This window comes from Phoca vitulina, unplaced genomic scaffold (assembly GCF_004348235.1).
Source record: "Phoca vitulina isolate PV1807 unplaced genomic scaffold, GSC_HSeal_1.0 scaffold96, whole genome shotgun sequence".
In the NCBI taxonomy this organism is placed as follows: domain Eukaryota; kingdom Metazoa; phylum Chordata; class Mammalia; order Carnivora; family Phocidae; genus Phoca; species Phoca vitulina.
The window spans coordinates 1,447,651-1,475,351 of NW_022589799.1; the positions used below are offsets into that span (position 1 = coordinate 1,447,651).

Sequence of the window (27,701 nt, forward strand, 5' to 3'; positions counted from 1 at the left end):
GTCTGCCTTCGGCTCAGGTCATGATCCCAGGGTCCTGGGAACGAGCCCTGCACTGGGCTCCTTGCTCTGCGGGGAGCCTGCTTCTCCCTCTCCCTCTGCCTGCTGCTCCCCCTGCTAGTGCTCTGTCAAATAAATAAAATCTTAAAAAAAAAAAAAAAAAGAAAAAATCCTCCTAACCTTAAGATGGAAGAGATGAAAGTTGGCTTGCATGCAGAAAGAAAACAGTTGGTAGAGGCTGAAGCCAGGGGAGGGAAAGGAAGCAAGATGTGAAACAGAACCCTAAAGAAGCAGTCCTGAGAAATGACTGACCTGGAATAAGCCACCAAATCGGGCAGAAAGGAGATTAAAGATGGGTAAGTGTAGACATGTTTATAAACTGGGGCTGGGAGCAGGACAAGGGGGTGGTATGGAATAGAAGAGTGAGGTAGTCTGTTGAGAAACAAGGCTGGGGATTAAAAGTTAGAAAATGGTTTGGAGAGAGTGCCAATCATGTGACACCTGTGCTGAGAGGAACAGGAAGTGGACTGGTGAAAAATACTGAGGCTGGACAGCGTCAACCTGTAGAGATGTTGGTAGAATAGACACAGGTGTGTGATTTCCTTCAGCAGCACTCAGCTTCCAAGATATAAATTTGAATCTGGCAGGCAGGACCAAGATCTGAGGAATGATGGTGCTGGTATGAAAATAAGGAAACTGTAGGATCATGAGGCCTAGGAGAAGTAAAGAAAATGAAGCCAGGTGGGGGAGGATAAACGGGATGTAAAAATATAAAGGCTCAGCAATAACCTAATGTAAAAGTTATTTTAAATAAAATCTGGGACATACAGAGCTAAGGAACTGAGTCCCATCTCATACAGATTTGAACCCTAAGAACAATAAGCTGTTTTAGTGGCTGAGATTTTTGGTATCTGAGAGGGAAGGAAATATGATAAACTCACCAAACAGTCACGCTGTAGGGTCTTACATAGAGCATTGTACATGTCAGCATCCAAAAAAAGACCATCTGGAATATCTTGTAAGAAGTCCAGGTCTTTAAAGGTGGGGAGAGGCTTCTCTCGCTCTTTTTGGGAAGCCCGCCGTTTGTAGGTAGAGCCCTTGAGGTCATATTTGATGTGCATCTTGACTGACCGTGGTAAGAGATTGTTCATCACCACAATTCGAATGTTCTTACCACCTGCCTGCACACAGTACAGTCCATAGAATTTAGGCAGCAAAGTTCGAGGATTCTGGTTGAGGTTCTGAGGGCACAAAAGTAAAAAGAAGCAGGAGCGCAAGTCAGTTGATTTTCAGTGAAACTCAAGGGTAAAAGTTGCCACCCACCTTCTTTGTCTGCTATATGGGATTCAGGTACAATCTATCTGCCCATAAGCCCACATAATATTTGTTTACAATTTCCCAATACATCTATCTTCAGTAATCAGATCACACCAAGCTGAGCCACAGACCCTCCAATACAGTAATCAGTCAGGATACTCAATATATGATGGATATATTCTTTTAGAGAGGTTTAAGAAAAGATCATGTTGAAAAAGTCTTAACTCTAAGCCCTTAGTATAGTATATTCTTGTGGGTGTGATGCAAAGCAAAACTAACTTCTCCAGAAGCTCTGAGAGCCGTCAGTCAGAGTAAGATGGAGTAGAGTACTATCAAGAGAAGTAACCAACCTCATTCCCTAGTGTAGGAGGACTAAGAACAGAAAACAAAATTATCACTGAATTTCAACTTGGGGTAGGACAGTCTAAGTCAAATAACACTTAAAATAGGACAGATAGGGGGCTGCCTGGGTGGCTCAGTCATTAAGCGTCTGCCTTCAGCTCAGGTCATGACCCAGAGTCCTGGGATCGAGCCCCACATCGGGTTCCCTGCTCAGTGGGAATCCTGCTTCTCCCTCTCCCACTCCCCCTGCTTGTGTTCCCTCTCTCGCTATGTCTCTGTCAAATAAATAAATAAAATCTTAAAAAAAAAAAAAAAAGAAGACAGATAACCAAAACCCCTTTTAGCCCCAGAGAGGCAAGAGAGATGGGGCAAAAAGCCCCAAAATGAACTACATCTTTAAGACCTAAGTGCTGACGTTGTGTTGACCTGCAGAAGAGAGCCCCCCAGTCTCTTTTTTCTTTTTTAAAGATTTTATTTATTTGAGATGGATAGCGAGAGAGAGCACAAGCTGGGGATGGGGAGAGGGAGAAGCAGGCTCCCCGCTGAGCAGGGAGCCTAACGCAGGACTCGATCCCAGGACCTCTGAGACCATGATCTGAGCCGAAGGCAGACGCTTAACTGACTGAGCCACCCAGGCGCCCCATGAGAGCCCCCCAGCCTTGTCCAGGAGTGGAGTGGGCAGCAGAGGTGACCAGTGCTCCTCTTCCCTCACCATGTAGTATCCTGGAAGCAGCTTCTGCAGAAACTCTGCCTCTTTGTGCTGGACCGTTTTAATGATGAATTCATCGTCGCTGGACACGTAGAAGAGGGAACCGCTAGCCCCAGAGTTGCAGAGTTCAATCAGTGGCTCACTGCAGAGGGAGTACTGAGGCCCAGAAAGAAGAGAGCAAGAAGTTCAGAAATACCAGGGCCTGTCCAACCAGAAATTAAGTACAGATGCAATTCTGTTCTAAAGGAAAATTAGAGCAAGACTGTGAAGAGAGTCTTCTTTTGGGAGGATCCCTCTGATACTGGGGGAACCAGAAGCTTACCAAGTAATCATCAGGCCGGATACCAAATAACTCCCGAAAGTAACGGAAGGCAACAGGTGCATAGGTCTTGAACCGAAAGTCATTGTAGTGATGAGCAGGGGTCAAGTTGCTCCCTTCACTGTGAGGTTAAAATAGAAAAAGCTGTAATTTATCAGTACCTGTCACCCAGGGAGTCCACCCTGGGCAGACACTCAAGAGTAACCCAAAGGCAGGTCAGTACATCCCTTCTGAGAGAACCAGAGGGATGAGATGAGTCAGTTACTTAGTGGGACAAAGCCACTACATGGGGATTAAGACATGGCACAGGGGATCACACTACCCCTACCTACTGCACTGAATTGCTTTTTAGGGCTCACTCCACAGGCCGGAGGCTCACGGAAGCATTCAAAGGACAGCATCTGCTCTCCGAATTCTCTATTCCCATATCACCCCAAGATCAAGTTAAGGACTGGACATTGGGCACATGCCTAAATTAGACCTGAACCTCTAAAACTGGCCTGAGGTTGATATGAAAAAGCCACACTTTCCAGGACATTCCCCTGAACATTAACCTCTGTACCTGGGGAAGAAGATACTTTCCACCACATAGAAGTCTTGCATGAGGACATCACGCTCTGGTTTGGTACTCAGGCTTCCCACAGTGTGAGTAATGCCTAATTGGATGGCACCTTTCAAGGCAGATGAGGTTGTCTGAGAAATAGAAGAGAAACGAGAGGAAAGTTTCCAGTATTAAATCTGATCAGAACAATAAAAACTCAGGAGGGAAAAGCCAGAAGCAGCACTCAAAAGCAAATGCCCTTCTAGTACTTCAGACCAAGCCAGGGCGATCCAATTCCTCCATCCTCTTGCTTTACATGGCAGTTAAGCCTGGTGAAGGTTGGAAGGGTATGAAGATACACAGTAGCAAAGGCAGGACTATCTGAGTCAGCCTCAGCTAGGCAAGGTGTTCCTGCCTATCCATATCTATAGTTGGAAGCCGCTCTCCATATCAACATTTGGAAAATATGCTGTACTGAGAGAACAATCTTAAGTCTCATTCCAAAGATTTCTGTGTGCAGAGTATCTGGGTCTCTCCAAACATTTTATTCAAGAAATACAGAATGTAACTAAAATTTACTGATATTCTGATGGACTACCTGGCTACAGAAGCTTCAGTCCTTTAAGGGAAAGCCTGACTGGTGTCCCAAGGACGACAGGGTGATAAAAAAAGTTCCTAATTGAAGAAGAAAGCATGAAAGACTCAAATTATTTCTGAGAGAAGTGTTTAGATTTAAAATTATCACACTACGGTTAAAACACAAATTCAAAAGCCTCACTCTTACAATCATATGGGAAAATATCACATCATCTAGATCTGTGCTATGCAATACACTAACCACTGGCCACAGATGGCTATTTAAGTTCATTAAAATAAAAACTGAAAATTTGCCTTTTCAGTCTTACCAGCCACATTCAAGTATGACTAGTAGCTACTATTGGATAACACAGATTATAGCACATTTCAATCACTGTAGAAAGTTCTACTGGACAGTTTTGTTCTAATGATTTCCCTCATCCCCAACTCTCACCAACTATTAAATTACTTATATTTCTACTCAGTACTCATTAGGCACTAAAATGATAACTAGAGGGGTACCTGGCTGGCTCAGTCAGTAAAGCATATGACTCTTGATCTCAGGGTCATGAGTTTGAGCCCCATATTAGGGGCAGAAATTATTTTATTTATTTTAAGTAGGCTCCATGCCCAATGTGTGGCTCAAATTCACGACCTCGAGATCAAGAGTCGCATGCTCTCCTGACTGAGCCAGACAGGTGCCCTGCTAGAGATTACCCCCCTCCAAATTATATATATATAAAACTAGATTTTGAAGTGTATGCCTCTCCAATAGGCCTAGAAACTAATCTTTTTGTCTCAATGTTCAGCATATAAATAGAGCTCAATAAATATCTATTGAATTGACAAGGGCCTCGAGCCCATTCCCAGAGAGGGTCAGGCCCCTGACAGTGCAAAAAAGGCAGAGAACACACACAAGAATTTATGTGGGCCAGAAACAGGAATCCAAGAAATCTTCACACCCTGTATCAAACAAGGTATAGACGCGCAATGGAAAGGTTGAACACTGTCCCTTGGAAAGCCTGAGCACCTCCCAAAGTGGTCCAGAACTGAAAGTAAACTCTAAAGTTCAAGTTTTATGATAGTTCTTGTGCAAAGGCTTAGGATATCAAGAAATGAGACAAAATGTGGAGAATAATACCAAGGGGACAGAACTATCCCCTCCTGGAGTAAAATGAAAGGGTTCCACCCAGACACACCTTTTTATATGTCGTCTCTCCTGAGGAATCAACACCTCGGTGGCCTATTTTCTTGATGGGCATGCCAGAGGCATAAGGCACCTGGAAAAAGAAGAGTCAAAATTAGCACATGATCCCCATGTATACACCATACAGCTACCGTGACGGTACATTAAAACAAACTGAACACTCAACCCACCCGTTCTAGGTTAAGAACATTTTATAAAATCTTCACAAGACCCACACATCTTTAGTGTTGTTTCCCAATGAATTAACTGGCTAAAAGAACACAGAAAATTCCAAGGGACACATATTTCACTTTTGATCCTAAAAAAAAAGGACATAAAAAAATGAGTTACATTAAGGAAAAGTAGAAACAAGAGAACTATGAAACAGCTGCTCCACAAAAAAGAACAAACCTAGTTCACAAAAGCAAGACAGGTTAAAAGTAGTTCCACAGACCCCTTCTTTTTTCACCAGCTTTCTTCAGAAACTTCTACCCCTCTAACCTTCAACCTGACATGAACACTACCTGCTCAAAGTGCATTCACCAGTAAAAATGATCTAGCCGCTCGCAAATACAAGTACTGCAAGCCCGGGAATTAAAAAGCTGAGGCAATAAGATGAGTCCTCTGAGATAAAAGAAAAGCCCTTGGTGTCTTGAAGAGATTCCTGGGAACATGATATGGCTTTGTTTTCCACCCACAGGATTGCCCCTGAAATAAGGTAGGAGTAATACCAGTAGAGCGGAGCTTAGAAGGCTATTCCCCACATCAAGATGAAGCACAAAAGACGCAAAGGTATTCTTCATGATGTCAGTACTCATTAAGTTAATAAGCCAGAGGCAAAAAAGCCAGTGTAAATAGAGTGCATGATCTTAGGGCCTGATATCCAAGTTCTACTCTTCTTGCTAAGGCCCTTAAATGTCAGAAAACCCTTACTATATCATCTCAAAGATCTTAGAAGAGGTTCTAAGAGAAAAACCTAAAATCCCAGGCCAAAGGGGGCCTGCATTCTGAAACCCTGTCACAAAACCCCGTAGAAAGGCAAGAAATAAGAAAAGGCTTGGGAAATACTGAAGAAGAAGAAAGTTAAGCAAATGGAAGATATTCTGCACAGAAAAGAAAAACTTAGAAAACTAACATCATCTGTTTGGTTAAAAGAAGTTCTTCAAATTCACTGAAGCTATGCAACCAGGAGGCAGTAACAGCAAAACCAAAGAGTGGGCTTTAGTGCCAGATTGTGTGGGTTTTAATCCCAGCCTTATTAATTGTGTGACCTTGGGCAAGTTGCAGAACCTCTAATCCTCACTCTACTTATCTGTAAAACATGGATAGCAATGGTACTTAGCTCACAGGAGTGTTTACCGGATTAAATAAGAATAAAGGATACTTAAATTATTTACTCTTTGGTACACTACATTTGATACATTAAAAAAATGTTCAATCAATTACTATTGATTTATTATAATAATCAAACCTATTATTAATATCTATAATAAACTACAACAAAAGTAGTCATATAGGGACACCCGGGTGGCTCAGTCAGTTAAGCATCTGCCCTTCGGCTCAGGTCATGATCCAGGGTCCTGCGACCGAGTCCCGCATTGGGCTCCTTGCTCAGCAGGGAGCCTGCTTCTCCCTCTGCCTGCCGCTCCCCCTGCTTGTGCTCTCTCTCTCTGACAAATAAATAAATATTAAAAAAAAAAAAAAAGCAGATGTATAATCTCTAGCTTACCAAAGAGATGTAAGAATCCCGCCTAGCTTCCAAGATCCAAGTAGGGGGAAAATAAAGATGTCATAAACAGGTATCCTTCTATCCCAGAATTAAAGTTTCAGAAATACGGTATCAGTATCAAACTCACCTCACATGCCATGGATCTCTTGATTCCTGATGCTGTTAAAAGAATAAACAAAACACAATCAGAAGTGTACACACACACACTAGTGCCCACAATTTCTATCAAGCACACTGAAACAATTGGGGTTTGAGTCCAACTAAACCTGACAATGAGCTCCTGCCTCTTGCTCTGTGATACTAAATCCTTTCGGATAGGGATTTTAAATATCCCTTCCTCTTCTTCCTCCATACTCACAGAACCCTTATGCATATTCCATTCCTGTTCTAGTCCCTTTTCTTACTCAATTCTTCATATTGTTTTCCAGGAAATATATCTGTTCTTGATACATCTAACCATCAGAGTCAAGAGGGTCTCATTTGATACCATGGCTGAAAGAGAAAGGGCGTAAGAAATACCTAGGACTCATTGGAGAGTCTAGGGCTTGATTAATAATTTTTCCTGGACAGCTAAAAAGGTAAGAACTTTCAGAGCATATCTATGGTGCTTTACTTCTCTATTAATTATTTCAGAAAAAAGGTAAAGAGTTGATCTATGGAGATAAAGCAGCTAAGGATGAGAAAATACAATGTCAAAATTATGAAGATTCTGCATCCCTACCTCCTCATCTTGATTTCTGCTGTAAACTCAACAGGAATTTGTTGGCGTTTACTTACTTACTAAAGTGAGTTTTACTTACCAAATATTTAATCAGGGCAGATGTGTAAGATAAGTGTGTGATTCAATCTCATAAGTATTATGGCTTTTATCCATTTAAATTTAGGAAAGATAAATATGTTTACAAAGTGACTAAAGGAATGTATCTGTAGAAAATCTACTCTGAAAGGTTAAATCAATTATCAAGGGTTTGCCATCCCCATAACCTTCATCAATGATCACATTGGAGACACATGACCACTCAGGAAGACAGACTGTCCCCCCACCCTTCATATTGGAAAATGCTGACTTTTATCTTCAAAGACTACTGATATATACCTTCAATCTAATTCTAACGAATTCAAAGAGAATAAAGATTAGCCATATTAAAGAAAATTAAAAAGAGGAGCCTAATGGGATGGATCTTCAATAACACCTGAGCAGGAAGATCCCAGTTCCAGTGTATGTATACACTGGATTATTGATGAGGCAGCAACACATGGGATTAAGGGCAATAAGGTGAAGCTCTAATTATGATTGTTTAAGACAAATAATCAAGGGCCCTTGGAATTTCAGAATATAGCTGGGCTCAGAGGAAAGGTTGTAACAATAGCCCTTAGTCGTACAGAGGCCACAGACCAAATATTTCTGTTACCGATAAGCAGAGCAGCAAAATTTCCTTCCCTATATTGAGTCAGGGTAGCAAAAAATGGGGAACAGATGGTTTTCATTCCTCTTCCCAAAATAGGAGGCAATGGAAATGTCATCTAGCTGTTAGGAAGATCTGCTGCATAAAATGACCCAGAAAATTGGAAAACCAGAAAAGCCCAATAATCTACACCCTTTATAGATGCTTCATCTTCAATTAGATCAACTTCAGCTGGGTAAAAAACGAGGTAAATTAGTACTGGAATCCCAAGCTAAAGATTCCAAGGAACAATAAGCCAGGATAACCCAGATTTATGATTAAAACGGCTACTGACTTACTATAAAATTTAAGGTGTCCATCAACAAAGGAAAAAAGGTCTAACCTTTTATTTTTTTTAAAAGATTTTATTTATTTATTTGATAGAGCGAGCGAGCACAACTAGGCAGAGCAGCAGGCAGAGGGAGAGGAAAAGCAGGCTCCCCAATGAGCGGAGAGCCCAATGCAAGGCTTTATCCCAGGACCCTGGGATGATGACTTGAGCTGAAGGCAGACGCTTAACCGACTGAGCCACCCAGGCACCCCAAGGTCTAACCTTTTATATCTTACAAGCTTTTAGCCAGGAGTCAACATGCTGAGCTATTTAAAAATCAGAAGACCTGGGTTCAAATCTGTTAGATCAGGCAAACTGTTCTCTATGCTTAACTAAAAAATGAACCTATATTAGAAGCCTTACGGGCACCTGAGTGGCTCAGTTGTTAAGTGCCTGACTTTGGCTCAGGTCATGATCCCAGGGTCCTGGAATGGAGTCCGGCATCAGGCTCCCTGCTCATCAGGGAGTCTGCTTCTCCTTCTCCCCCCAACGCATCCCCCCATGCTGGTGCTCTCTCTCTCAAATAAGTAAAATCTTAAAAAAAAAAAAAAAAAAGAAGGCTTATGTAGGGGCCCCTGGGTGGCTGGGTCGGTTAAGCATCTGATTCTTGATCTCAGCTCAAGTCTTGATCTCAGGATTGTCGGTTCAAGCCCCACATTGTGGAGCCTACATCATTAAAAAAGTCTTGCGGGCGCCTGGGTAGCTCAGTCTGTTAAGCGTCTGCCTTTGGCTCTGGTCGTGATCCCAGCATCCTGGGATTAAGCCCTCATCAAGCTTCCTGCTCAGCGGGAAGTCTGCTTCTCCCTCTTCCTCTGGTCCTCCCCTCCACTTGTGCTCTCTCTCACTCTCGCTCTTTCTCAAATAAACAAAATCTTAAAAAAAAAAAAGTCTTATGTAAAGATTCGATGTGATAAGCTAAATCAAATGGACCATAATGTGCTATACAAATATATTCTTTCTATGTGATTTCTAAAGCAAGAGCAAAGTTGGGCTCACAGAAAGGTTTAATGTTCAATTACCTAGACCTTCAAGGAATTTTAATTAGCATCTCAAATTACTTGGCTCCTCCCAAACCCCTGAGCGGCCCCACCACCACCACACCCTCCTGCAAGTGCACACATGCAAGTACAGAATGACTGATTCTCACTGAGAAAATCAGTATGCTTTCAGTTGAGAAGACAAACACTGATTCTGGACTCCTTGGTCAGAGTTTGGCCTATCCCTTCCTTTTTTACCACAGAGGAAAAGGTTTGGAAGGGATCTGGCAGAACCAAGAAGGGCCAACATCCAGTCCTAGTCTGACAGTCTTATCTAGAAAATAACCTTCTCTGTACATAAGTAGTCACTAGATAAAGTTAAACAATGGAGAAAAAAGAGGCAGGTAAGTGATTTCAAGGCACAGAGTTAGTAAGAAAGCCCTATACCTCCCTGAAAAGCTCTACTTTGCTACCTTTCCTAGTTTTATCCCACAAACATGTAGCTCTAGGGCTGCTACACTCTTGCAAAGTACCCAGAACCAGGGTGAGAGGACTTCACTCAGTGGAATTTTGGTGCCAATTGCTTAGCTATCAGCAACTGCAAAGCTGGGATTAATCCCAAGGACACTTATGGCTGAAGCAGTTAGAACGATAACGGGATCTAAATGATGATGATGATGATGATGATGATGATGATGATGATGATGATGAAGAAGGGCACCTGGGTGGCTCAGTGTATTAAGCCTTGACTCTTTTTTTTTTTAAGATTTTATTTGTCAGAGAGCACGCACAAGCAGGGGGAGTGGCAGGCAGAACAGGCAGAGGGAGAAGCAGGCTCCCCGCTGAGCAGGGAGCCTGATGTGGGGCTCGATCCCAGGACCCTGGGATCATGACCTGAGCAGAAGGCAGACACTTAACCAACTGGGCCACCCAGGCGCCCCATATACCTCCAACTCTTGATGTCAGCCAGGTCATGATCTCAGGGTTGTGAGACAGGGCCCTGCATGGGGCTCCCCGCTCAGCACAGCGTCTGCTTGGGATTCTCTCTCCCTCTGACCCTCCCCCTGCTTATGTGCACACATGCACACGCTCTCTCTCTAAATAAAATTTTTAAAAAAATATAATGATAATCAGACCAAGTAACACAGGAGGAGGAGGAGAACAAAGACCTAAGACTTATTACTCTCTTCCTTGCCTGAAGTTTTGCTCCTGGGGCACAAATCTGAGCTCCAACCTACCACAGAAGAATGGAAGGGAAGAGAAAAATACCTAGAGTTTTACCAATGTTGCTGCTGTTAACACCCAAGTGGTCCAGAAATCCAATGAAGAACAGAGTGACATGATCTGCTAAGGCTGGACCACTTGGTCCAAGTCTCTGCCAATGAGAAACTTTTTTTTTTTGAAAGATTTTATTTATTTGACAGAGAGAGACAGACAGCGAAAGCAGGAACACAAGCAGGGGGAGTGGGAGAGGGAGAAGCAGGCTTTTCCGCTGAGCAGGGAGCTCGATGCGGGGCTCGATCCCAGAACCCTGGGATCACGACCCGAGCCAAAGGCAGACGCTTAATGACTGAGCCACCCAGGCGCGCAATGAGAAACTCTCTACTGGAGAAGTCCATGAGACTGAAGAGTCAACAGCATTGTACCTGTTCACCTCATAATGAAGCTTTCTCTCCTATTAGTACAGAAGGAGGAGGAAGAGGAGCAAAGGGCAGGGGAAGGAGAAGGGAGGGCGGGAGAGAGAAAGAAAAGACAAGAAGGCTAACTCAGCATGGCCACACTGGGCTTGGTAATGCCAGCCAGTCAATGTTCAAGGGAAATGAGATTCATCCCTATGAATAAGACCAGAATATTGTTGGGGCTGCCTGGGTGGCTCAGTTGGTTAAGTGTCTGCCTTCGTCTCAGGTCATGACCCCAGGATCCTGGGATGGAGCCTGGGTAGCTTGGGCTCTCTGCTCAGCGAGGAGCCTGCTTCTCCCTTTCTGTCTGCCCCTCCCTCCCTTGCTCATTCCCTCCTGCCTCAAATAAATAAATAATCTTAAAAAAAATAAAGAAGACCAGAATATTGTTCAGCAGAAAGTTGGTTTTCTAGCATCTTTGCGAAAAATATTCTCTGATAAGGATATATTATTATCTTACAATCCAAATCCACGATCCATATATATCATTCTCTTTTTGGATGGGGAAATAGAGTATAGGGCAGAGTTCTAATGTTAAAATTTATTTTACTTGGCAAAAATCCTTTCTCCTGAGAAATCAGAGACCTGCCTCTCCCATCTAAGCCAAAACTCCGAAGGATTATTAAAATTCCTACATGATCAGTCCACACCATGAAATGTAGCATGTGCTACAAAAGAGAGAGCACACTACCCAAGGTGGGGCTGGGTATGGAGGCTGACAGCTTGGCTTCTCCTCATTGGCTCAATTTTAACACCTCTCAGTACCAGTTCAATGCTGAATTATTTCTGCTCCCTCTCCTCATTCAATTATTCAAAAACTGATAATCTGTTACATGTCAGAACATTGCATAGGCACTATGGACAGAGAGTTTTATGTTCCTGACCTGGAGGAGCTCACAATTTTTTTCTGCATTTTTTGCCATCACTTGGGCATCTCCACATTCTCCTAGTTCTCCTTAATACTGGCTGCAAGATTAAACTGAACAGATACCTTTGTAGAAAGGGTATTTCTCTCCAGTAACAAAATTTTTATTTGTATAGCACTTTAAAAGGTTACAAATGTAGCTAATTTGATCCTTAAAACAAAACTACAGGATATGGGAACCAATTAAATGAAGTACTTAAGAGATAGATCCACCAAATATAATGTATGACACTTGTTCGGATGCTGATTAGAAAAATAGTGCTCGCTTTGGCAGCACATATACTGACACTGGAACGATACAGAGAAGATTAGCATGGCCACTGCGCAAGGATGACACGCAAATTCATGAAGGGTTCCATATTAAAAAAGAAGAAGAAATTAAAAAAAAAAGTAGTTTAAAAGTTTCTGAGACAAGAGCCTCAAGAGGAGAAATTAAATAACCACTATTCTGTAGATGTGATGATGCTACTGTGTTATGTCACAAGTCCCTACCTCCCTTTCCCCCCAAAATACAGTCCTTATTTGTAGAAATAACATTCTGAAGCATTTATGCTGAAATCAGATGAAGACTGGGTTTGCTTTAAAACATTCCAGGGGGTGGAAGTGGGGAAATTAAGATGAACAGATGCAATAAGCTTCACAAAATATTGCTGCTGAGTCTAGATGATGGGCACATGGAGGTTCTTTATACTGTTCTTTCTACTTTGTGTATGTCTGAAAATTTTTATAATTAAAAGTTTAAGGAAAAAATACCACAGAAGAAAAGAAAACAAGTCTGGATAATCAAGCTTCTTCATCTGAGTTGGCTTCTTTCTGAGAGGTTTTCTCTGGTAAAAGGAAGCATCAAGATGAAGCTCTAACAGTGACATTGTTTTTATATTGCACTAAGTTGGGACTCTTACTCATTAACAGGTCCTGGACCAAGAAACATTCTAAACAACTAGCTAATACTGCAGTACTAAAAGCAAGACATGAAGCCATCACAAACAGTCTGCATCAGAAAAAAATAATGGTTCAAATAACTTATTTTTGAGTGGGTCAAGAGATGATATAGAGCCAATCATGGCAACTCTGAACCCTAGTTCCTCTGCAGAAAGAAAATGTAAAAGCCCTAGAGAAGCAAAAACAACAACAAACCAAATCCTAGAGAAGCAAGGGTGTACTCACTTTGGTAATTTTGTTTCTAAAGATTTTTATTTATTTGAGAGAGAGAGAGAAACAAAGAGCATGAGCAGGGGAACCAGCAGAGGGACAAGTAGACTCCTTGCTGAGTGGGAAGCCCCGAGCGGGGCTCGATCCCAGTACCCTGAAATCATGACCTGAGCTGAAGTCAGATGCTTAACTGGCTGAGCCACCCAGGCACCCCTCTCACTTTGGGAATTTTTAAAAACTCTGGCCAGGCAAGCTCAGTCTGGCTGAAATCTATAGCTGCTGATGAAAGTTGATTTTTTTTAAAAAGATTGTATTTATTAGTTTAAGAGAGACAAACAGAATGGGAGGGGGAGGAGCTGAGGGAGAGGGACAAGCAGACTCCGTGCTGAGCACGGGGCTTGATTCCGGGACCCTGAGATCACAACCTGAGCTGAAATCAAGAGTCAGATGTTTAGCCGACTGAGCCACCCCAGGCGCCCCATGAAAGTTGGTTTTTAAACAAAGCAAGTTGAAAACTCAGCTCCTTCAGTCACAAATTAAGCTACTTGCCCATTGTCAAGCTAACAAATCAATTACCATTTATATTATGAAAAAAATCATCTGAAAGGGCCTTGAGATTTTTAGTCTAATCCTTTTTTATAAATAAAAGCACAAGCGTAAGGGATGTGCTCAAAATCACAGAGCAAAGATGATGACAGAGACAGAATGGGAATTCACATTCCTAATCCCCAATTCAACTCTTTCTTCTAAACAATCTTGTTTTCAATTTCCTGGCCACCTAAAGTCTAGGTGGGCCAAGAAAGCACCAGGGGAGCTAGAATGCTCTAAAAACTAAATAAATCTCAGAACTGCTAACAGACAATATGAACACATATTTTCTTTCCCTGAGGTACTCCCCTCCCTTGGGACAAGGAAATCTATTTTTCATTTTCACTGAAAGAGGATTAAGAGCAGAGTCCCTCCTTCAATTCCTGTCAATCTTTTTTTTTTTTTTTTTAAGATTTATTTATTTGAGAGAGAGAAAGAGAGAGCGTGCAAGCGAGCATGGGGGTGGGGGAAAGGGACAGAGGGAGAGAAAATCTAAGCAGACTTGGCACTGAGCATGGAGCCCGACACAAGGCTCGACGTGGGGCTCGATCTCCCGACCTGAGCAGAATACTTAACCAACTGCACCACCCAGATACCGCCCCCTCCATCAGTCTTAAGTTAACAGTAATGACAACTCTGTTCCTCTGGCAATAGTCATCAATGTTACTGGCAAAAATAGTAGGAAAATACCTTTCACTTCTTTTAGTGAGGTTATCCTTGTTCTGAACCAAATAATGCCTGTATTCTAGATCAGCAGAAATTTCTTTCAAGTCTGATTCTTGAAAGAGCAGTTTCACAGTTTTATAGATGTTAAGGTCCTCACTAGTAGAAAGTACCTTTTTGTCTTTGTAATAAAATATCAACAACTTTAACGGAGAAAGTTAAAGAGAAAAAAAGAGCCCCATTCATCTCAGGTTAAAGTTTTCTTTTTGGTGTTATGTGAGACCATGACTTGCTCTGATTAAAAGCACAAGGCTCTTATGATTATTGAATTTGCAGTGGACAAAAAGAGGGTATCTGACACACAAACTCTTTTTCGTTTTAGGGACCTTAGAATTGACTGCAGAATCAGTTACCAATCCTTGGCAATTAACCTTTTTTTTTTTTTTTTTGGCACATTAACTTCTAAAATATTTGCTAAGAGACTGAAAGAATCAGTAACTCCACATATTATGCACAGAAGAGCTCAGAATTCTGTTGTTTTTCTAGGAGAGCCAAGGTCAGAAGGGGAAATTGTCTTCTGTACTATTCTCTCCTTCACCAAGGAGTCCTGGTTCAGTCAGTACCCATTCAATAACAAACAGTTAATCTGGTTTAAAATCAAGTTAGTTCACACACGGTCTATCAGATTAGTCAGGGGAGCAATAATAGCATAGTGGGCAGAATTGTGGGCTCTGAAATCAGAACACCTAGGTGTGAATACTAAATCACCACTTACTAACTAGGCAACCTTGGACAAGTTAGTTGAAACTCTCTAGGCCTTGGTTACCTCATCTATAAAATGGAGAAATAACATGTTCCTCATAGGGTTGTTAAGAGAATTAAGTTATGTACAGCACTTAACATATAATAAATGCTTACAAATACTATCACTTATTATCATCATTATGAATTATGAAACCTATCTACAGGATGGGAAGGGTCAGGGGAAATGAGAGATGCAGCAGAAAGGGAAAAGAAGAAGAGTTGAGACTCATTTACTGAAACAAAAGGAAATGAAGTTATAGGAAGACTTTGAGAGAGACAAAAGGTAGTCAATTGATTCATATTATACTGTGGGAACTGTGAGAAAAGAAACTTCTGTGTTACGATAGCATCTTTCTTGGGGAGGGCAGAGAGAAATGGAGCTAATGTCAAATAATGCTTGCAAGACATCCACAGCCTTCTCAGAAGAAGGCCATGTACTACCACTACAAAAAGTCTGCAATTGTTATGGGGAAGAGGAGTTGGCTTCTAGTCACTGCAAGGAGCTCATGCTTCTTCAGCACAGATACACATCAGATCTACCTCTCTTACGGTTGACCCCACAGCACAGAAAGTTGAAACCTAAATGAGGAAAAACAGAAAGTTATCACTTACTGCTGGGGTTCTACTTGCTTACAGCAGAATAAGCATATTAAAAAAAAAACTCTGAAATTTAAAATTATGAACAGGACCTAACCTGATCCCCAGCACCATACTGTGAAATGTAAAATGATTTTTTTGTAGTTCTAGGTAAACGTCCAAAAAACAAGAGGAGAAGTTCTGGCAGAAAAATTCCAAGACTGGTCACAAAATTTGTAAGCCAAATCATTTCACCCTGCAGTGATTTCATATTGGCAAAAAATTTTCAGGTACAAAATTCCTTTGCATACAGGCATCTACCCTTTCAAAAAATAATGCGTGTACATCTTATTTGAGGGTCTTCCACTCTTGAGGGTAATTTGGCAGTATCTAGCAAGAAGTCTTAAAAACATACATGTACAATTTGACCCAGAAGTGGGAATTTATTCTAAAGAAATAATCAAGTGGGCAAAAATGTATATACAAAGATATTTACTGCAGCATTATATATAAAAACTATTATTGGATAGATACTGTAACTGGAAAGAATCTAAATGAACAAAAGGAGATTGGTGACATAAATCTAGCCATAAAATGGAATATATAAACCATTATTTTTATGTATATTTATGGATAGGATGTGGAAAAGAGTAAAAAAGAATTACATAGTACCATATTTTTGTAAAACACTTACCTATAAGTTCACTCACATTATTTATACACATTGAAAAGGTCCAAAAGATTATATGTCAAAATGTTTAAGTATAACTATCTTGAATAGTGGAATTAGGTTGATTTTCTAACTTTACAGATATCTATTTTTCCTTATCTATGTAAATTTTATATAAAAAATAATTACATCAATAATTTAGCAATTAAGGAAAAGAGATACACAGGGATGACTTTATTGTTGTGCTCTTTGCTATATACTCCATTTTCCCCAGTAAACCACTACTTGACAGTCCCACATATACAGACCAACATCACTCCCACCCCACACATTAACTCAAGCTCATTACAATCATATTATGCTGCCGCAGAGACATACTAGAAGAAAAAAATGTAAAAAGAAAATGTCCAGAATACCGCTGACAATCCCAAGCTACAAATACACATGACTCCTCTACACTTACTCTCTCTACCACGTATTACTTTGAGATGCTTGTACAACCTGAAACAAACTTTCATCAGCACGTATAAGAGATTCTCTCTGAAGAGGTTTATCTTTCAGGTCCTCCAGAACATCAATATTCTCCTATAAAACGGGGAAACCTAATTTCAGCGTATCTCCTGGATACCAAACCCTGAAAAATATAAAAGATCCGCTAAATTATGAAAATAAGCTGGGAAACCTTTAATGTTACTAAAATAATTTCAAAGCAGCTGAACCAGTCAAGTGCCAAAATGGAAACAACCCAATTGATTCTTGCTAAAATACAACAATGAATCATCACACCACGTCACAGAATATTTTTCTGAGTAACTCCATCCTAGTCTTAAGGAAGGACTCCATTTTGGTCCTTGGCCCCACCCTAAATTGTGTTTCTAATGAAAAAGGTACTGGAGGGGCTGGTTTCTTGGCAAATCACCACTGTGACTCTCCATACATTTGCTTGCTACTATTGAACGACAGGAGATTAAGATTCACTATTGAGGGGAGGGAGGAAATGTAGAGGAAGGGAAAAATCATCAATATAATTCTGAGAAGTGTAAAAAAGGCAAACTTCAGAGGGAAATGAGTTGGCTTTAAAAAAGGAGATAATTGAAATAAAGATATTTCCAAACTGTAAAAACCTCCAAAATAAGAGTTGTTTTTCCCCCCAGTATGTGGAACAAAACAGAGTTGGCCTTAATACCAGAGCCTCTCCCTGCACTTTCAGAGCAGAAGCATTTCCGTCGGAGATGAAATGACATCATCCACCAGATGAGAAACTAAGAGGCAGTGTGTGACTGACTTCAATGTTTGAAGTACACATATAATTTGGGGATGCTAGAGGCTGGCCGGATGTGCATTCCTCAGACAACTGGAGTTTTGCCTGGGCAGGTCGTAGAGAAGCAATCCCAGAGACCCAGCTCAATACTACCGCACAAATGTGTCAATAATACCTACACAGAGCACAAAGCGATATAAGCAGACTTTTGGGGAACAAAATGCTAACTCTTAGAGGTTCTCTTGGTTGATCACACAGAGAGCCAGAGGTTTTAAAAGGAAAAAAAAAAAAAAAGCAAAAGCAAAAACCCACACAAAACAAAACACAAACACAGTCAGCCCAGTTATCTGCTGCACTATCTGAAGCAATCTCTTTGGCCCTTGTTACCTTGAAATACTGAAAGCCATTTTAACTATACCCCTGCAGGTAGGAGGCACAATATGTTCTTCAAATGAAAATACTCAGAAATGTCTGAAATATCAGCTCACCTGAGAATCTCAGTAGTGCTGAGTACTCAAAAACTTAGTGTTTAGAAACAAACAAAAAAGTACCATTATTACATCCTCCATAAGGACTAAACCAAGCCAATTAAGAAAACCAAGCCACATCCCAGAGAAAAACTAAATTTTGTTTCCTAGCAAGTGTCAAGTTTTCCTAAGGATCTTCTAGGAAAAAGCCAGAAAGACAAAGATGCTCCTAGAAACAAAAGCTCCAAAGCAATTTGATCTACCAGTCCTGGGGTCACCTCAGATAACAGCCAACTATGCAGCAAGGAATGAGCCACAAGTTCACTAAGATTCATCCTTTTCTTTTTTTTAAACTAAGACTCATCTTGATAATATACAACCTCAGTGTAACACCTCTGCCACTAGTAATAAGCTCCCGAGGTTAATTAAAATAACTCTACATTTCCCTCTTGTGATAAACTTTTGCTTCTACAAGGCAAATTTCATGGTTCTCAGGTCTCAAATATGTATCTCTTGGCACTAAAACTTTGATCGAAAATATGGAAGGAAAAAAAAAAGTCTTCTTTAAAAGACCTGAGTCTCAGGGCACCTGAGTGGCTCAGTCCATTAAGCCTCTGCCTTCGGCTCAGGTCATGATCCCAGGGGCCTGGGATTGAGCCCCATGTCAGGCTCCCTACTCAGCGGGGAGCCTGCTTCTCCCTCCCTCTCTGCTGCTCCCCCTGCTTGTGCTCTCTCTCACTCTCTCTGACAAGTAAATAAATAAAATCTTAAAAAATAATAATAAATAAAAGACCTGAGTCTCCTGGATAAGCCACCCATGGCCAAGAAATATTTGGCATTTCTTGGCAAACTGCCACCTCTTATTTCCAAACCTGGCTCTATCTATCCTGAAAAGGCAATGACTCTTGCTGGATTGGAATGAACATGTTTCAGCAGAGAAAGTCTAATTTTAATTATATCATAATGAACATTAACTGCCCCAACAATGCACTTCAAGACAATTACAAGGAATATCAGAGATAGGTTACTTTTCCGTCATCCCTTTTATACAGGTTCTTGTCAATGAAAATTTAAAGTTTACCAGGCTTTTTTACCTATACTGTGCACAGGAAAGCTACTCTGCTCTAGCTAATTATGTTTCCTAAAAAAACCCTCTTCCCATTCTCTCCCTACAACTTCCTTTGCTTACCTTCCCTTAGCCCACTTCCCATTAACATCACTGATCCTTTGGTATAGTGCTTATTCTGGGTTACTTCCATATTACTCAGTTAAGTATATAAGGCAAATAATAAGATATACTGAACTCCCCACAAGAAACCTGCCTTCCTTACTTTTTGCCAAAGTCTTCCTCAGACTCAACAGAAAAGAGCCTTTTCTGGAATCAGATGTTTGCCAATTAATACATATTGTCTACAGGGGCACCTGGCCTGGCTGGCTGTCAGTACAGCATGCGACTCTTGATCTTGTAAGTTCACGACCCATGTTGGGTGCAGAGATTACTTAAAAATAAAAGCTTAAAAAAAATATATTGTCTACAGCCATTACAAACAGACTGGAATTTCACAGGAGGATAAAGAAAAATGACTGGGAGACAAAGTTTTAAAAAATGGAGAAGTTGAGGGAAAAAAAGTTCACTTCAAATAGTAAACAGTAAAAAGAACGATGGAGGGCGCCTGGATGGCTCAGTTGGTTAGGCAACTGCCTTCGGCTCAGGTCATGATCCTGGAGTCCCAGGATCGAGTCCCACATCGGGCTCCCTGCTCAGCAGGGAGTCTGCTTCTCCCTCTGACCCTCCTCCCTCTCATGCTCTCTGTCTCTCATTCTCTCTCTTGCAAATAAATAAAATCTTAAAAAAAAAAAAAGAACGATGGAAGCTCATAGGAGATATGAACAAAACCAATCAACACATACTTAGAAACTAAACAATGCTCTTTTGATAGGAAAGGGTGGAGAAGTGAAGTGCAAAAGGGGAAATGGGCTAGGAAGGGGTTTCCTCTAGGAAATACCATCAGCCCAAACACTCTCTCTTTGAGACTGAATGGTGGGCTGGGGTTTGGAACACTGAGAAATAGAGATTCCCTCTACCAGGCTATCAGAAAATAGCATACTTCCTGAAATATACATTTATTCGTGATCAAGAAATACACCCAGGAAAAAGAGAGAAGAAAGTAACAACTTTGCTCTTGCTTTCTTTATGTCAAGTCAGAACATCCAAAAATTCTAGGAAAGAAAATATCCAGCTTAAAGGATAAAATAACCACCTTCCTTCTTTATCCCCAGTTCTGTCTTTGGCCTGGTGTTATCTCTGTTGTTCACTTCACAGGCTATAGTTTCCATTATATTATCGGAGAAAAACAGGCTAATAAAATATGTAATAACTAGTAGCTGGCACCTGTTTGAGAAAAGTTATCAATCAGAAGACTTTTATATCAACCCAGAACAGCATACAGAAACTAACAAGCAAAACATATTATTTTGATATCCAAAGCTAACTTATCAGTCCATTATTACCAATTACTATCAGATACTGAATACCTAATAAATCTATATAATCATACTTGACCGGGCTTGGGCAGCCATAGCAGAAATAAATGGTTAATCAGGGGTGCCTGGGTGGCTCAGTCAGTTGAGCGTCCGGCTCTTGGTTTTGGCTAAGGTCATGATCTTGGGGTCCTGGAATCCAGCCTAGCCTCGGGCTCTGAGTTCAGCGCGTTCAGCGCAGAATCTGCTTGAGAGTCTCTCTTCCCTCTGCACCCCACCCCTGCTTGTGTACACACCGCACTCTTTCACTCTCTCTCAAATAAATAAAATCTTTTTCAAAAATTAAAAAAAAAAAGGTTAATCAAAAACAATGACATTCCGATGTCAGTTTTCTGGCAAAATCTACAAGGGAACAAAAGAAAAAAAATGTCAAAACCCCCATGTAAAAAGCAAACAGAAACATTTCTTTCTACTTATAAAATGTCAACCAAAATGGTACCTGGTGATATACTGACTACATGACATTTTGTTCTATCTTTACATTTCCAAATTTCAGTTTATCACTCTAGTAGAGTGGCTTAAGTTGTATTACTTTTCACTAATATGGAAGAATTGAAGGGAGAAGATCAGCCTACATATGTTTTACACTGGATACAAAGAACACAGACCAAAAAAACTACAAAATCCCTACCATTTGGTGTTATCAGATTAGAGCATAATTTACTGGTGAAGCTCTTCTAGAAAGAACAAAACCACCAGAATCAGGGACTGATGAGGCTGGCCCTTTGATAAAGGTCCCAAGCAAAAATGCTCAGTCCTGTGTCCTGTGGGGTTTCCCTCAGTAGTTAAGTAAAATACAGTCGGAAAGGAGCTGTAAAGTTACTTCCAAATCATTTGTGCTCATGATAAAATCATATAGGTGAAGGGTGACAATTTCAGAAATGTTCTGGTCTGAAGCAAAAAGGAACTACAGTTTCATGATCTTCTAATGTTTCAAGTGTTTTTTCCTTGGGGGAGTCACATGTGATTTTATCAAACAGCTCTTATTTCAGAGAAGCAGTATACACTTTAGCATTCTAACTTTACTTTCTAACTCCTTCAAACTTCAAATCAAGTCTCCAAAACAGAAACTCTTTACCCCCTTCCTGGTAGTAAAAAAAAAAGGGACTCAGTAGCTGATTTTAAGTTTTTTGTTTTTTTTTTTTTTAAGATTTTACTTTTGGGGCACCTGGGTGGCTCAGTCGTTAAGCGTCTGCCTTCAGCTCAGGTCATGATCTCAGGGTCCTGGGATCGAGCCCCGCATCGGGCTCCCTGCTCCGCGGGAAGCCTGCTTCTCCCTCTCCCACTCCCCCTGCTTGTGTTCCCTCTCTTGCTGTGTCTTTCTCTGTCAAATAAATAAAATCTTTAAAAAAAAAAAAAAAAAAGATTTTACTTTTAAGTAATCTTTACACAGCAATGTGGGACTTGAACTTACAACCCTGAGATCGAGTCACATGCTCTACCAACTGAGCCAGCCAGGCGCCCCTGAATTTCAAGCTCCTGATAAACTAGTCAAATTACAGATAGGGAAACAGACTCTCTGCACACTGGTGTGACAGATGGTCATACTGTCAACAGCACCTCTTCAGGGCTAATTTTATTTTTAAGTGGTGCCACTGTCCAAATAATAAGGATGGGGGAGAAAACCAAAGAAGGAATAAATTTCCTTTACACATCAAACAGCTGAGACTAGATGGCAAACTGCATCAATTTTTATTAACAAAGTATAAGAACAAACACATGATGATGACTTCTCTAAGCTGATACTCATTTATAACTGCCTCCCCCAAATCCAAACATGGTAATTACTCCAATGGGAAAAGATGTCAAACATCTCTTAAAACGTATGGTTTGATCTACCATCCGTATTTCACTTATCAGCAGTATAAAAGACCAGCTATGCCTTAATGGTGAAATAATCTATACAGGAACAACTGTTCTAAATAATCTGTCCTTCCTAATGTGAATGCCAAAAGATTTTGAGCCTCCAAAGGTTATGAGTGGCTTATATGAAACATTAGTCAATCTGTCCCTGAATCCTAACATTCTTACCTTGAATCTATTTTCAACATTGCCAACGAATCTTGCCTTTAGGATTTCAGAGTTTCACCAAAATTTAAGTGAGTTCAGCTAAACATCTAAGAACAATAAGCTGGTTTTAGAATGGTTACACACACACACACACACACACACACACACACACACCCATCTTGAATTTCTACAAGGCCAGCCTTGTTGCCTTTAACACTTTAGGAAATCATAAACCATCACTCATTCCTGTCAATGTCCTAATCCCCCTGGTACTATCATCCAGATAGAGCAACACTCACCTTCAGTCACAAATAAAACCCATTTTAAAAAAATTAAAATAAAAATAAATCCCATTTTTAATAGCCTTTTTTTTAGTATCAGAATCAAATATTCTATCCTCTTCAATCATATCCTTAAAATGAAATATTTTACCAAATTAAATTTACTAAGCCCAAACCTAAGTGAAAGTGCAGATACACAAATAAAGTCAACACTGTGTATTTGGACACAAAAATCCCACCAGGTTTTCAGGAATATTTACAAACAGAATTTTTCTTAATTTCTTAATCCAATTGTTTCAATATCTGTCAAAGAAGCAAAGAGGGAAGGTGTAAGAAACAAAAGTAAAAATAGGAATCTAAAACTATTTTTAGACATTTTTATACCTTGACTTCTCATATGAACATAGTAGAGTCAAGGAGCTGTAAGGTCCACTGAAACCTAATATTTTATTTTCTGGTGAAAACACAAGAGGACAAAAACATTTATGCAATCTGAATTACTAATTGCCAGCCCTAGGATCTGGCAGAAAACATAAAAACATAAAAATATCATACAGTGACATCTGAAAAAGATAGGAGGACTATCTGAAGCAGGAGCACAGATGGAAGAGGAGAAAGATGTATCAATAAGTGACAAAGAAATATTTCCTTTACTCCTAAATCTATCCACATGGCCAGTACGTCCATGAGATAGAGGCTGAATCAAATTTTAGGATATAAACACATGGCTTTTAAGGTTAACGTGGTTTCTAATAGAACACCTAACTTGATAGTTAAGTTTAAGGACTACACACAACCATTGTTCTTTCTGCACTGGGGAAGGAAAGAAAAGTTTTTAAATTAAGGAACTATTCTATAAAAAAAATCTGTCATTTTACTTCATCCTTCACACTTAAAATGCAACATGAGTTGCTCTGGTCCTCTAATGCTTTTACAGGAAAGGTAAAAATCACCTCTCAAGAAACTAAAAATAGATGCACATAAATAAAACTGCAGCTTATGAAGAAGATATCTGTGATCATGTAGTTGTACTCATCCCAGCTGGAATATGAAAGGTGGAACCTTCTATTCAGCCAATTCAAAAGGTAAGGATGAAATCCCAGGCCTAAGGAAACATCAACATCTCGAGTACTGCATCCAACATCTGGCAGCCTCTCCTGTTCACAATTTAGAGGTAAGAGCCGCTGTGGAACACCAGACATTTCTGATGGAAGCTCTAGAACAGTTTCTGACTCAATCTCCACCCCTCTCCCCACGCTTATACACATTTGCCCTCCTACACACAATCTGTTGCTTTTCTGGTGGGCTCCTGGCCCTCCCTCAATCTCCAATAGTTTCTAACTACTTTGAGCTATGTTCCCTGGCTCCATTCTCCAAGTGCCAATTTCCTGATACAGCCTAAGCATTCTTCCAGTCCATTTCCTATTATGCAATATTCCCCCACAGCACGCAGAACCACCTCCCCCAACCACACCATCCTTCCCAGGCCTAATTTCCAACATAACCTCTCTCAGCCTGTACTGCATCATTCCACCTTCTCCATCTGTTTTTAGGGTCTTTTTTCCACCTTCCTTCAAAACGTTCCATTCCTTCCCAAAATTGGGCAGTCTAGAAATGAGAATCATCGAAGTAGGGTGTTTGATAGAACATATACGTGTGTACGAGTGCGTGCGCGTGGCGGGGGGGGGGGGGCACTAAGTGAGAAGGAATGACGCATGAAGGGGAGTCTCTAAGGAAAAAGATGTCTCAACTCCCACCCCCAACAAAATCCACAATTCCCTAACTCCGCAGCAATCGAAAGAAAGCGTCACATAACTCTTAAACATGTTTCAACTCCATGGCTTCTCTTCTACATTTTTATCAAATTAACCCCATAACTTGGATTCCACCTGCCTCTCACACTAATTCCTCTCTCTACTTATGAAGCCTCTATTTACTTTAGTTTTCTCCGCTCCTTTCGGTTTCCCTCTTACCCCCACCTTCAATCTCCATCCCTTCCTAACCCTACTACTTCAAGTCCTCAATTAGGTCTCCTCGAAGACAGCTAGTGTTTCTGACAGCCTCCCTTTCCTCAACCAAATCCATCCTTTCCTCACACTCCCCCTGTCCGCCCAGAAAGCCCTGCTATTTGAAAGCCCGGCCTCTGTCCTCCTTACCGGCAACTCCTCGGACATCCCCAGTTACAGGTGCCCTCCCAGGTCTCGCTCTCGTTCCCATCGCACAGCAGTCATCAGACCCCTGCCCACGCCCCGCCCTGATTACCTGAGGACGAGGCGCCGGAAGGGACCGCGGGATCCAAGGATGAAACCCCGGCCGCCGACGGCCCAGAGGAGGCCGACGCCATCTTGGCAGCCCCCTCCCCCTCAGCGGCCTCGCTCTCTTTCAATCGGGCTCTTCCTCTTCTCCGAATCGAATTTTCTCCACGTCTCTTCACAGAACCCGCGTTCTGCGGGCCGCCTCCCTGCCCGCTCCGGGGCCTCTCTCAGACACGTCGGGCCGGGTCGTGAAACAGCTCAGGGCCGCACCATTTGGCTGGCATAGGGGAGAACTCCCGTCTCGCACCCTCTCCGCAACTTCGGCCGCTCTCCTCGGGAGCTTCTTTCCCCTTTCACAAGAGAGTAGGCTCAAGCCTCTGCCAGGGCCCCGCGTCTGAACCCAACCACACCTAAAAAAATAAGGGGGCGTGAAAAGTCCCAACGGAACGAATGCCCCTACCCCTCCTCCCTAGCCACAGCCTGTTTATCGCCCAACCCCACCGCTCCACTCCGGGTGGCTAGGGAAATCCGGGAACTGCGCATGCGCTTAACCTTTCCAGCGTTTCAGCCCACTCGAACGGGAAGAGAGGGAGTCCTTGAGAGCCAATCGGGGGGCTGCTATTGGTCATATGATGCGGGCTCCCCAGGCCCTAACGAATCCACCGGTCGAAGACAAGCCCTCTCCGACTGTAGACCGTCCCTACGGTGGCTCGGTGGGTCAATTTATATTCGGCTCTGCAAAAGGACGGCGTTGAGTTGCCGGAGCTCGAGATAAGTGAAGAGTCCGCCCGGCCGGCCCTCAATTTTAGAGCCCAGGGAAGAATTCCCGACAAAAGCGCTGTTGTCAAGTCAGAGACATTAAGCACTCGAATATCACAAAACATCACATGCGACTAAGTGTTCTTCCGGCTTTACTGCTTTGTTTACTGTAACGTGCGCGGCCGTCTTGCCTTCCTCTGAATGACATTCAAAACAGATCTACACCTGGCCTCAAACGCAATGCTCGGCACTGTTACGGAATGCTGTAAATATTTGATAAATGAATGAATGAAGACCTGTCAGAAAGGGCCACGGAAAGCAATCAAACCTTATCACAGTCTTCTCGCGATCCAAGCAAGCCCTTAACTACTCAACTCTGTTAATCTGTGCACCAAAGGGCATGGGAACACGATTCTAGTCTAGTGTGCGGACTAACGCTGCTCAGTTTTAACAAAGTACCCTGGAGATTGTGAACCCAGGTGGGGATCTTAAGACCTGTCTCTCCCTGATCGGACTGTAAGCAAAGACTGTTTCACTCTTGTATTTCCAGCTTCTCCTATCTGTGACTCTGCACATGGTAGAGGCTCAATAATTATTTGTGGAATTAATAAATGAAGACTAATGGAGGGGGGGATCTTGCTTTTGTAGCCCCCAAGATGCCCTGGTTATCCTCTATCCGGGTGTCGTCCGGGTTCTAGAAAGGGAACCTAGGACCCGAAAGCCCAAACTACCCCTTCCTATTTACCTCTGCCTTCTACGCCAATCTCATCAAGATTAAAATAATTGTTTCCCTGCTGCCACCTGCTGGATTATTCATATTCCTTTGGGTGCTCAAGGTAGACAAACTTCACATGATTGGGTTGCCATTTCATTCCATAGCAATGGAATTGTGTGACACTGAAGTATTTTACAATTGCCTATACCGCTCCACCCAACTAAACAGTACAGGAACTAGACAGTGGGAGCACACTGTCTAGCACAGGATTTCGCTCATAGGTCTTCAATAAATAAATACTTGTTGAATAAATTATCCTTGTTTTCATAAAAAGCATGGAGCTGCTACCATTTCCTGAGTTATTTTAGAAATCAGCTGGTGTAGATATAAAGCTGTTTCTGATTTTAAAATTGGAAAGAGACCAATAAAGCCCTCACTCACCAAGGCAGTAGGTCAAAGAGGGGGATCTTCTCCCTGGGATTTGATCAGTGAATTTTATTTCAGCCCTCCTGAAAAGAGATCCCTGTTTTGTAGCTTCTTAGGGATCTTTGCTTCTCTTTATGTACCAGAAAATGGCTACTATTACTCCTACTACCTTGTATTGTCAGTCTGTTTACTAGTCTGTCTCCCTCCTAAGACTGAACATTTCAGGGCAAAGATTACATCTTATCCATTTTTAGATCTCAAGCTTCTAGAATAGTGCCTGGCACAAAGTAGGTGCATAATACATGTCTCCTGAATATATGAATGGATGAAGGCAAAATTCAAAAAGTGGGGCTAGGGGCGTCTCCCATCTTTTCTCCCATACCTTGTCTCTGCCTCCACTCCCACTCAATCCCTGGGGTGTCCTCTGAGTCATAGAGCCACTCTTCCCCAGTAACATTCC

General features: G+C 41.6%; 1 protein-coding gene and 1 non-coding gene across 5 annotated transcripts in view; one reads left to right on the plus strand and one right to left on the minus strand.

The window, feature by feature from the left end:
- The window catches only part of PIP5K1A (phosphatidylinositol-4-phosphate 5-kinase type 1 alpha), a 38,240-nt gene extending 12,372 nt beyond the window's left edge, over positions 1-25,868 (minus strand). Inside the window, exons 1-7 of one of the 4 annotated variants that reach the window (XM_032397023.1) lie at positions 25,349-25,868; positions 6,844-6,875; positions 5,001-5,081; positions 3,247-3,377; positions 2,688-2,805; positions 2,369-2,521; positions 939-1,238 (exon numbers count right to left, since the gene is read on the minus strand). In XM_032397023.1, the coding sequence (XP_032252914.1) occupies positions 939-1,238; positions 2,369-2,521; positions 2,688-2,805; positions 3,247-3,377; positions 5,001-5,081; positions 6,844-6,875; positions 25,349-25,430 (897 nt within the window). In that variant the 5' untranslated portion in view covers positions 25,431-25,868. Of the gene's footprint in view, positions 1-938; positions 1,239-2,368; positions 2,522-2,687; positions 2,806-3,246; positions 3,378-5,000; positions 5,082-6,843; positions 8,517-15,820; positions 18,862-25,242; positions 25,323-25,348 lie in introns of those variants that run through there. The other 3 variants (XM_032397024.1, XM_032397025.1, XM_032397022.1) reach the window with 3 other exon arrangements.
- LOC116627380 lies at positions 12,332-12,438 on the plus strand. The gene has a single exon (XR_004298482.1). It is a non-coding gene; the product is annotated as a U6 spliceosomal RNA (small nuclear RNA).
- Positions 25,869-27,701: the final 1,833 nt, after the last annotated feature.